Raw genomic sequence first — 12,697 nt, 5'->3', positions numbered from 1 at the left:
ACTCAGAAATGCCAATGGAACAAAAATTATTTTGAATTATGTAATATAGACCTCTAAAGTCAAAAATCACTCGTTCAACAATATATTACACACACACGCACACACGCACACACACATATATATAGTTTGTATGTTTCTCTTTCCTCCCACCTGAACGTTGTAGCATTTATTTCATAAAGGTGCTTTACAAACCTTCTTCTTCACCCTCAGTAGAGACTTCATGATGATTTTGTATCCCGTAACTATTTCTTCTCAGTGACTTTCTTCGCCTTTTCACTCTTGAATACATATCCATGTTTTCCTTTTAAAGAAAGAAATCAGTCAAATATTAACATGAAATTTATTCCCAGCCATCAATATCACTAGCCCAATGGGACATGCCCACTTGATAAAATTTATTGAGGATCTATTTGCAAGGCACAGATCAACAAAAATGAACCTTACTGAATTCAATAAATGTATGAAAGAAGAAGAAAAATAAAACTTATAAGATACTTGAAAACTGGGCAGGGAGAGGGGAAATGTGCCTAGGGGAGTGGGGGAGGAAGCATTTGAAATGAGCCTTGAAACAAAGATATAACTGTATTAAGTCCTCAACCAGAAGTATTAACAGGAGTAAAAGATAGGAAAGGAAGGATGATGTGTTTGTATTTGGACAATGGTGTGTGAGAAGATAAAGTCTGAAACCATATTATGCCAGTCAAGGTGTTTTGGGGTTTTTTTAATTTATTTATTTTTAATCTGGAGAATAATTGCTTTACAATGTTGTATTGGTTTCTGACATACATCAACATGAATCAGCCATAGGTATACATATGTCCCCTTCCTCCCGAGCCTTCCTCCTACTCCATTCCCCTCCTCTAGGTCATCACAGAGCACTGGGTTTGAGCTCCCTGTGTCAAAAGCAAATTCCCACTGGCTATCTGAGGTGATTTTAATTAATTCAGCACACATTAAAAAACCATTAAAGGGACTTCCCTGGTGGTTCAGCAGTTAAGACTCCATACTCCTAATGCAGGGGATATAGATTCGATCCCTGGTTGGGGAACTAAGATTTCACATGCCTCATAGTGCAGTCAAAAAAAAAAAAAACCTTAATAGTTGACAGAATCAGAGTTGTACTTTAAGATGTTGTTGTTGAGTCACTAAGCTGCATCCAACTCTTTAGCCACCCCATGGACTGTAGCCCACCAGGCTCCTCTGTCCTTGGGATTTCTCAGGCAAGAATCTGGAGTGGGTTGCCATTTCCTTCTCCAGGAGATCTCTCTGGCAAAAGGGTAGAGGGTCTTTTGAGGAAGCTTGTGGCAAACAAGGTATGGATAAAAGAAAAAAGAAAACAATAAAATCTCAGATTAAATTGGAAACGAAAAAGAAACAATTCTGTTAATTCAAGAAAATCCAAATGCTGCTCTCTCTCTCTGAATTCCTCAATCAAAATAAAAACTACTTGCAACGGCTGTTGTTGTTGTTGTTGTGTTAGTCGCCCAGTCGTGTCCGACTCTTTGCAACCCCGTGAATTGTAGCCCGCCAGGCTCCTCTGTCCATGGGATTTCCCAGACAAGAATACTGGAGTGGGTTACTATTTCCTCCTCCAGGAGATCTTCCTGACCCAGATATCAAACATGGGTCTCCCGTATTGCAGGCAGATTCTTTACCCTTTGAGGCACCAGGGACAGTTGTTAAGGTTAACATACTCACAAATTCTGTATCTGTCCACATTCGAAGCCGTTCTACTTCTCCTGATCGACGATTCCGTCTAATGTTTATGTTGTCCATTTCCTGTAGTACAGCTTCAGCAGTACTACAATTACATAATAAAACTAGGGTTTAGACAATTGCAGGATCAAACTCTGTATCATTCAGGTAAAAGAGCTCACCATCAAAGCATAATTAAGCCATCTAATTTCTAACTGTACCTAATATCCCAATTAATATCTTCTTCTGAACTAGCATCCATTAGAAGATAATGCCTCAAAAACAGATGGAAACAGGGAATGCCCTGCCAGTCCAGTGGTTAGGACTCAGGGATTTCACTGCTGGGGCCTGGGTTCAAACCCTTCTCAGGGAACTAAGATCCCACAAGCCATGCAGCATGGCCAAAAAAAGAAAAGAAAGACAGAAACAGAACATCTTCTGTCATGATATATTAACATAAAACTTACAAATAGAAGACCTTTGTTTACAAGGCTTCAAATATTTAAACTCATAATACTATTACAAATAACTATCAAAAAAAAAAAAAACTGACTATCAGATCCATGGTACCAAAAAAAAAAATAAATAATAATTCAAATCTTTTTATTTGAGGATGGTGTTAAAAATTGTATAGAATAAAATAAAATAAAAATAAATTAAAAAAATTTAAAAAATTTTTTAAATTGTATAGAATAAAGAATTTGTAAAAAGTTTAAAGGCAGCATAAGGTTAGCTGAACTGACATATTTTTTCTTTTCTTAAAAATCTACTTATTTGTAATTGAAGGATAATTGCTTTACAGTATTGTGCTGGTTTCTGCCATACATCAACATAAATCAGCCATAGGTATACATATGTCCCCTTCCTCTTAAACCTCTCTCCCGCCTCCCACTACAAGGACAGATATACTTAGAAATTAGAGGACACTGACATCCACAAAATATATATTGACATTGACATTTTAAACACACATGGCACTTACTATGTGTTCAGATACTGATCTAGGTACTTAACAAAAAATAACTAATACTCAAGTTTCACACTACCACAATAAAACATAATTTCCTCTCCTTTCAAATAGGAATTACACTCATCTCCCTTCTCCAAGCTATTACAAGGATTAAATAGGATGATTTATTATTTGAGAAGAATACAGTGTCATTGCACATAGATGCTGAGGAGTCAGCTAGGCTATATCCAACATGTGCAGTCTGAAAAGACTTTCAGAATCTTGACTAAGTAAAACCATACCTATTATATATCAGTAATGAAACTTAATGTTTCTTGAAAACTGTCAAAACACAAATGTTAAATGAGCAAATATTAAAGGACTATAGTAGTGAAGTTAAAATAAAATTACTTTTTATATTATCTAACTATGCACAAGAGCTTAAAACATATGAGAAAAAAATATGCTATCACATAAATTGCATTAAATCTAGTAAAGTGACTAGAAATTAACAATTATTGCTAACCATGGTTAATTCAGATTAAGTTTTTAAATAATTGTACTGATTGCTAAGTCAGTGCCTAAGTTACTTTTTAAAATATAACTGGCTTAAAAAAAAAAATTACATGAAACTGCTTACTGCAAAAACATTCATACCTATTTACCAGTTGATCAAATAACAAACTCTGGTTCACACTTTCAAATCTGTTTTTCCTGGAACGACAGCTTTTTCTGACTTCCATGTCACCATTTATACAAGAAAGGTCCCCATCTCCTTTCTTTTCCCCTCGATGGGGATGGCTTCGAAGGGCTACAAGAAGAGAGAAATTTCCATTTCAAAGTACAGAGTATAAAAAGAAAGAAAAAAATCAAAAATTACTTTAAAAAGACTATAAGGAGCTTACTATAACCTCTTAAATGGCTTTAATATCCAATAATGTTAAATTTCTAAAACTGTTTACAATCTGCCATGATAACTTAAATTATTTCAATTGTACTAATTTCTCAATGTTTAACAATTATATACATATTTACCATGACTGTAATCCAGTCACTTCCAACAGTATGCTGAGCATACTAGTAAATTACTCTATTTTACCCCACTTTAGAACTCTAATAACATTATAAGCATTTCAATACTAACCAGTTTCATAACAGAATACTCACATAAGCTACTATGTCCGTTTGGTAATGTAGCACCAGGCTGAGAAGTTAACCTAGAACACAATTATATTTAATATGCAAACACATCAACATTCATTTAAAGAAACAAAAATGCAATGCTGGTGGAATCACTTTAATCTTTAAAATGTCACTAATGCAATATTAACTTTTTTAAAAGGAAAGACAACAATTTTTTACCTTAAGATTGACAATATACAAATTAATAAAATACACTAGTGAAAAGTCATTTCATTACTTCAAGAAAAACTTTAATAACCAGTTATAAACTGAACTCACTCTGTCTTCAACTCTATAAATTAAAATCCAATGAAAAGGCTTAAGCTTTGTATGTATCATAAAGTTAACTAATGCCATAAACAGCAATGGTCATAGACCTTTACTACTTGTTTCCATTGACAACCTAAGATTCAAACAAAGTTATTCAAACAATAAATTGTAAGAAGAAAAAAGTACTTGAACACCAACAATGTTTAATAATTTCTTCAAAGTATTATATTACACATTCTAAACTAATACATGAAAACTTAGTTAATCTCAAAAGTCATTGTACCACTCTCCCTTTTGGTGGAGGGACAGAAATGTTAAGTCACTAGAAAGATACTTAAAGTGTCATCAAAATAGGAAAACTTATGGAAGAAATTTGCAGTATACCTTACTATAATTAAAATTCAAAAACAAAAACTAAAAATTGTTACATAATAAAAGAGCTGTCAACGTAAACTTATTTTTTTAAATACCCAACAATTATTATTTCCAAATATTAAAAAGGAGAGAGAGAGAACATTCAAAAAATAGTGTATATGACTTTCTTCTGCTTATCTATATGGCTTGCACAACAATTTTTTAACTAAAATATTCTAATATTTTTGGTTACTCCAGCATGCTTTATGTTAATTATAAATATTAAATGTTATAAATATTAATTATAAATGTCCCTGTCTAGTAAAAGTCACAGACAGGATGACTATATGATATAAACAAAAACTATTACATACCTTCCGACTATCAAGAACACAAAAACAAAAAACTCCATCCCTCCTTTCCCCAGGAAAACAACACAACCATCTTGTTCTAAAATACTACTTCTTGGAAAGTATTTCATTTTTAGCATCTTTATTACACAATTCTCCTGGTATATGAGCTTGACTATAAGTAATAAAATTGATGTGTTATTAGGCTATTCCTTAGAACATTATACATGTGGAATTTCCTAGAATCACTCTTAAAATCCACTTAAAACCACATAGAAAAAGCATAAATACACTTTGGCTTTGGACCCAACATAACATTAACTCAGTTTAATCAGTTAATTCACAACTCTTGGCTTCAAATGAATTTTAGCCGTATGTAAGACCAAATGGTTGGAATTTCACATAAATTATTCAAAAGAAAAGATGCTAACCCTAAAATCATTCTACAAAAGAAATCTAAAACTCTGTTGAAAAAATAACATCACTAGGATGAAAGCACAGTAACAATTTTTGTTCCTCTAAAGAAGACAGTGCTTACTTGCTTTTATTTCATTGCTAATGAAAGATCCGATTTAAGGTGGGAGAAAAAAGAAAACTTCTTCAATCAATCCCATTATCTTACAATCATGGCTTATTGTCATCATTGTACCATTATTATTTCTCTTTATAAAAAGGAGAAAGAAAAAAAGGAGATAGATAGAATATGAAATACTTGGGTATAAAAAGATAATATTGGTATTTCAAGGCTTGGTCTGCCTATACAATTATACAGGTGCTTTAAAAGTCTCTTGAATCAATGTTCCCAAAAATTAATCACTTAAAGTGTAACCATGCAGGTTCACTAATTAAAGGAATCCTCTAATAAATCCTTTATGATTATGAAGTCCCCTTTGTTTATTTTTAAAATGAGGAGTAAGTGGGGGATATTTCCCTTTATCTCTGTACCCTAAATTTTTTAAATGGAGACACTATCCCTGCATTCAGTAATTATTACATTAAAAGTTTCTACACCTTTAATTACACGGGACACACTACCAAGTTCAATACCAGACTCAAAAATCATTACTTATTCACCCACATAAACCCAAGGCATTCAATGATTTATGAGGATTTTAAACCTCAATTCAGCAAAAGCATTCATTTGGAAAAACTTTAACCACTAGCAGCCTTCAATTCTAATGAGCCTCAGCAGTGGTGATTACACTTCTGCCTAACCTCACTACTCCCTAATCATCTGACCACAAACAAAATTTTCACACATATTACACTTTAGTGCACAGTTAGGCTTATCAAAGATTTAATTTCATGTGTTTCTCAGAGTATGTCTCTCTATTATTCTACAGACATCAAATGCATGCCATGTTCTCCACGTTGACTCTCCCAATCACCTACTCCCCAACACACAGCCTCCAAATTAGATAAATATCTAGTGGCTAAATAAATGTCACCTGACAAAAGTCAGTGAAATGGGATTCTGAACTCAAAATATTTGTAAGCTGCAACAGCTATCTAGGTTAGCAAGTATATTTATGAATTTCTACATATAAGCCAAAGAAGAAAAGATGTAGTAATACAGTAAAGATTTTTACCAAGAAAATCCTCATTTTACAAAAATATTATCAATCACTGTAACTATATTAATAAACGTGGGACTTTAAATATATAAACCCAGATTCCTCCCCCAAAGAAAACTTATAATCTATCTCAAATCATTTATGAAGACTTCAAAGTTCCAGTTCCATTTTAATCTCTATCTTCATCCAATCTCTAAAAGTTATTCCTAAATGTTATTTTACAAATCAACAGTAGTTTCTTTAAAGAATTTAATGGTTGTTAAAGTCCTTTAAGATTCACCATTTTTCATAGCTAATACTAATTTTTATCTTTATTCAATTTTCCTCCAAATGAACTGTATTTTAAAAAGTCATTTTTGTCAAAGAACTTCAGTCATTTTACCTTAGATGCTCTTAGGACTTTAGATTACCAAAATAAAGGAATTAGGATTCTCAGGTTCATGACATAAAAACTAATATAAGCACTCATATAAATCCTGGTTTTTGTATTTATATTATCTCAAAATCTAAATATTTTTAAACTACAAGTTTCCCAAAAATTCAATTCTGTTGAATCTGACAGATCAAATGGCATTTTCTTTTCAGGTCATCTGAAATACTAAAGACTGTAGCAGTGTAGCACTTAATCACATTCCTCAATGAAAGTTTAACCCAAAAACATTTAAAATTGTGTGAACTGCCAAACATTATTCTCCTGCTAAAACAGAAGCAGTAAATTCTATTAGTATTCATTATTTCTTAAGTTTCTTATTCAAAATGTATTTAAAGTTTTTTTAAAGGAATATCAAACTCTGAAGGTATCTAAATGGAAGCAAAACTCTCTGTTCTTTTTACATGAAAGACATGATCAAGATTAATTTATACAGATCTCTGAGTGGATAAGATGTGAGAAATCTACTATACTAAAGAGACTCATACTTGAGTTACACTGTTAAAATTATCTTACAATTAAAGGCCAAACTTTTAACAGTAAAAGAATACTTTTTAGAAACATTTGTTAGAAAAATAAGCCTGATTCACTCATCTAATAAACACAGGATACAGATTACAACCCATAAATCAAGTGGAGAAGTATAATTAAAGGGAAGTACTTATTTTAAGTGACATCATTATAGTGATCTGGATCTGTTTCATCTCACAGATGAATGAGTATGGGAAAGCTGGGAAAGTTAAAAAAAAAAAAATCAATAAACTGATTCACATAATTTTCAACTTAGCTCTCAGACAATGTAAAAATTAAAAATTTTAAATAAAGTGGTACATATTAAATTAGGCATAGACTCTTTAGAGACTAGTAAATGTATAATGCCTATCAAAATCTATATAACTCCAAAGATTATTTTCATTAAAGACTAATAAAAATGTCCAGAATTTACCTACAGACATAAAATAAAAATACTGTCAAAAAGGAATTCCCTTTCACTTTTGTTTGCATTTGGCACATCATCAGCACTTTTACATCAAAGACTTTGGATAAAAGAGAAGCTAATGATTCTAAGCTGAAAATTTGAATCTTTTCTGCGTGTGTGTACAGCTATCCTATCCACATTAAATTAGTACCACTTACTTTGGTGAGTAAAATTATGTTCATAATACATATCAAAACAGACACAAAGAAAATTTAAGTTGAAAACAGATACATGAAAAGATTTCTTAAAAATTAATTGAGATTTTATTACATTTTAGCATACCAATTCAAGTGGAATATTTAATAATTTGAGGAAGAAGAGATTTTTTTTTCTAATAAAAAATATACTTCTAACCATTGTTTTTATTTAAATTTTCAGGAGTATAAACATGTATGCACATTCAAGACCTATCAAAATTCTTAACACTTTAAGTAATAATAGTTTCTATTACATACTAAATGTATTTTTGGTATAGAGAAAATAAAATTACACACAAAAATTATAAGCTTAACACAGTTTATAAGTATTCCCAGACAGGTGGTTTTACAATTTAAGAAAATTAGCATTAATATCACCCCTGAATCCCATCAAAAAAATTATGAAAAAACAATGGGTGAGTTCTCCCTTCTCACCTGGCCTGTCCACTTGATATGTTCCATTCTTCTCGCTGACCAGTAGTTCGTGATTTTGATTTGTCTTTGCAAACAGAGTCAGGTTGTTTCAAAGTGCGTTTGGCTGGAGGAGACACGTGGCTATCACTTAAACTACCATCAGCTTCAGCTTTCTGAAAGAAAAAGTTTAAAATGTACTTACTATTCTTATTAAAATTCATGACCTACAGAAAAGATGTGTAGATATATGTTTTTATGACATGATTCATCATTCCTCTCCTAAATAGTCCAGTGTGTAATTTACAAAGCAAGAAAATTCTGCTACATTAGTATCATTCAATCCTCCCAATTAGGAAAATCATCATTGATATAACACAGAGCTAATTTGCAGATACATTCAAATGTTATCAAATGTCCCAACATGGTCTCTCTTTCCTATCTGATTCAGAATTATATCCAGGAACGTATACTGTATGTAGTTATCATACCTCCTCTGTCTCCTATCTGGAACAGTCCCCTCAGTTCCTCATGCCCTCAGTTAAGAATATAGGTTTTTTAATTCTCTGGAATGACCATCAGTCTGGGCCTACCAGATGTTCCTCGTAACCCAATTCAGGCCATAACATTCATGGAAGAATATACAGACATGATACTATGCATATTGTACCTACCCATCATTAAGAATAATCTTGATCACCTAGTCAAGTTGGTGTCTGCCAGGTTTTCCCACTATAAAGTCACTATTTTTCCCTTTGTATTTGATTAGTTTATGTGAAATCATTCTTAAAATTAACCAATACTCTGTTCTTCATCAAACTCACTAGCCACAACATTCACTACTACTTGCCTTTATCCAATACCATTATGGTGGTAATTATCTAATCCAATCACTCCTATATAGTTTAGTTGGCATCCTACTAAGAATTTTCCCTCCCCAATCCTCCTTATTCAATTCATTCACTCATTTCCTAACTGGGGGGGAAGAAAAAGACAAGATTTCCTCAAGTTTGTTCAGTAAATTAATAGAAATTGCTAGGAGAAACAAAGGAAAGCTCATAGTCAAATAAATTTCAGAAAACAATGAGGTCCAAGGTTTTTTGCTTCAGGACTTGTAAGAGTCTTTAGCATGTTAATATGCAGGGACTTCCCTGGCAGTCCAATGGTTAAGACTCTCTACTTTCAATGCAAGAGGCCCAAGTTCTATCCCTGGTAGAGGAACTCAGATCCCACAGGCCACATGGTGATACAGAAAATAAGTTAACGTGCAATATAAATCTCCAAGTATGGATGACAGTATATAACAATTCACAAACTTATTTAATCAAGCTCTTTTTTCATGGAGCATCTGTCAGTTCAGTTGCTCAGTCATGTTCGACTCTGTGGGACCCCACGGACTGCAGCACACCAGGCTTCCCTGTCCATCACCAACTGGAGCTATCTGTAGGTACTGAAGTTTCTCAAACACACTCTGGGAATAAGTACTATGTATTTATTGAATTAAAGGAAAAACAGTAAAAGTATTTGAAGTCAAGCCATTTTTTAAATATGTGAGTTATTATATAACTCTGTTAATATAATATAACTAATGACTTTGAACATCATAAGTCATATGAGTTTGTATGTTTATTTACTAGTCATTCCCTCATATTCTACAGGCTTTTTACAGCTTCATTCAGGAGTATCTCTCAGTGTTGTCCACATACTAACTGATCAGAAAGCACCTGATTTGTCATTAAGAAACATAACCCAAGAAACAAAAGACCTATACATAGAAAACTATAAAACACTGATGAAAGAAATCAAAGAGGACACAAACAGATGGAGAAACATACCATGCTCATGGATTGGAAGAATCAATATTGTCAAAATGGCTATTCTACCCAAAGCAATATATAGATTCAATGCAATCCCTATCAAGCTACCAACGGTATTTTTCACAGAACTAGAACAAATAATTTCACGATTTGTATGGAAATACAAAAAACCTTGAACAGCCAAAGTAATCTTGAGAAAGAAGAATGGAACGGGAGGAATCAACCTGCCTGACTTCAGACTCTACTACAAAGCCACAGTCATCAAGACAGTATGGTACTGGCACAAAGACAGAAATATAGATCAATGGAACAGAATAGAAAGCCCAGAGATAAATCCACAATCTTATGGACACCTTATCTTTGACAAAGGAGGCAAGGATATACAATGGAAAAAAGACAACCTCTTTAACAAGTGGTGCTGGGAAAACTGGTCAACCACTTGTAAAAGAATGAAACTAGAACACTTTCTAACACCATACACAAAAATAAACTCAAAATGGATTAAAGATCTAAATGTAAGACCAGAAACTATAAAACTCCTAGAGGAGAACATAGGCAAAACACTCTCTGACATAAATCACAGCAAGATCCTCTATGACCCACCTCCCAGAATATTGGAAATAAAAGCAAAAATAAACAAATGGGACCTAATGAAACTTAAAAGCTTTTGCACTACAAAGGAAACTATAAGTAAGGTGAAAAGACAGCCCTCAGATTGGGAGAAAATAATAGCAAATGAAGAAACAGACAAAGGATTAATCTCAAAAATATACAAGCAACTCCTGCAGCTCAATTCCAGAAAAATAAATGACCCAATCAAAAAATGGGCCAAAGAACTAAACAGACATTTCTCCAAAGAAGACATACAGATGGCTAACAAACACATGAAAAGATGCTCAACATCACTCATTATCAGAGAAATGCAAATCAAAACCACAATGAGGTACCATTACACGCCAGTCAGGATGGCTGCTATCCAAAAGTCTACAAGCAATAAATGCTGGAGAGGGTGTGGAGAAAAGGGAACCCTCTTACACTGTTGGTGGGAATGCAAACTAGTACAGCCACTATGGAGAACAGTGTGGAGATTTCTTAAAAACTGGAAATAGAACTGCCATATGACCCAGCAATCCCACTTCTGGGCATACACACTGAGGAAACCAGATCTGAAAGAGACACGTGCACCCCAATGTTCATCGCAGCACTGTTTATAATAGCCAGGACATGGAAGCAACCTAGATGCCCATCAGCAGATGAATGGATAAGGAAGCTGTGGTACATATACACCATGGAATATTACTCAGCCGTTAAAAAGAATTCATTTGAATCAGTCCTAATGAGATGGATGAAACTGGAGCCCATTATACAGAGTGAAGTAAGCCAGAAAGATAAAGAACATTACAGCATACTAACACATATATATGGAATTTAGAAAGATGGTAACGATAACCCTATATGCAAAACAGAAAAAGAGACACAGAAATACAGAACAGACTTTTGAACTCTGTGGGAGAAGGTGAGGGTGGGATGTTTCAAAAGAACAGCATGTATACTATCTATGGTGAAACAGATCACCAGCCCAGGTGGGATGCATGAGACAAGTGCTGGGCCTGGTGCACTGGGAAGTCCCAGAGGAATCGGGTGGAGAGGGAGGTGGGAGGGGGGATCGGGATGGGGAATAAGTGTAAATCTATGGCTGATTCATATCAATGTATGACAAAACCCACTGAAATGTTGTGAAGTAATTAGCCTCCAACTAATAAAAAAATTAAAAAAAAAAAAAAAACTAAGTAAACAGTGACTTTGGAACTCAGCAGCTGTGCAATGTTAGACAAGTTACTAAAACTCTCTGAGCTTCAGTTTCCTCATCTGTAAAATGCACTTAGTAAATAACTGTTGCGTCATAGGATTATTCTGAGATTAAACATCTGGTCTCCCCTGGTGGGGAAGCTGGTAAACAATCTGCCTGCAGTGAGGGAGACCTGGGTTTGATCCCTGGGTTGGGAAGATTCGCTGAAGAAGGGAATGGCTGCCCACTCCAGTATTCTGGCTTGGAGAATTCTATGGACTATACAGTTGCAAAGAGTTGGACACAACTGAGTGAGTTTCGCTTTCATTTTGGGATTCCCTGGTAGCTCAGCTGGTAAAGAATCTGCCTGCAGTACAGGACACCCCAGTTCAATTTCTGGGTCAGGAATATCCCCTGGAGAAGGGATAGGCTACTCACTCCAGTATTCTTGGGCTTCCCTAGTGGCTTAGCTGGTAAAAAGTCAGCCTGTGATGCGGGAGACCTGGGTTCGATCCCTGGGTTGGGAAGATCCCCTGGAGAAGAGAACAGCTACCCACTCCAGTATTTTGGCCTGGAAAACTCCATGAACTGTATAGTCCATATATGGGGTCCCAAAGAGTTGGACACGATGGAGAAACTTTTACATAGGATTATTCTGAGATTAAACATCTACAGTGGCGTCTGGCATGTTGTAAGGGCT

General features: G+C 34.2%; 1 protein-coding gene across 4 annotated transcripts in view; it reads right to left on the bottom strand.

The window, feature by feature from the left end:
* Positions 1-12,697, bottom strand: part of ATAD2B (ATPase family AAA domain containing 2B) — a 125,442-nt gene that overhangs the window by 95,161 nt on the left and 17,584 nt on the right. For all 4 annotated transcript variants that reach the window (XM_043469254.1, XM_043469255.1, XM_043469256.1 and 1 more), the window contains exons 2-6: positions 8,416-8,567; positions 3,812-3,861; positions 3,302-3,455; positions 1,699-1,801; positions 193-301 (exon numbers count right to left, since the gene is read on the bottom strand). In XM_043469254.1, the coding sequence (XP_043325189.1) occupies positions 193-301; positions 1,699-1,801; positions 3,302-3,455; positions 3,812-3,861; positions 8,416-8,567 (568 nt within the window). The remainder of the gene's footprint in view (positions 1-192; positions 302-1,698; positions 1,802-3,301; positions 3,456-3,811; positions 3,862-8,415; positions 8,568-12,697) is intronic.

Source organism: Cervus canadensis, chromosome 5, assembly GCF_019320065.1.
Source record: "Cervus canadensis isolate Bull #8, Minnesota chromosome 5, ASM1932006v1, whole genome shotgun sequence".
In the NCBI taxonomy this organism is placed as follows: domain Eukaryota; kingdom Metazoa; phylum Chordata; class Mammalia; order Artiodactyla; family Cervidae; genus Cervus; species Cervus canadensis.
This window is presented reverse-complemented; position numbering and strand designations above follow the sequence as displayed.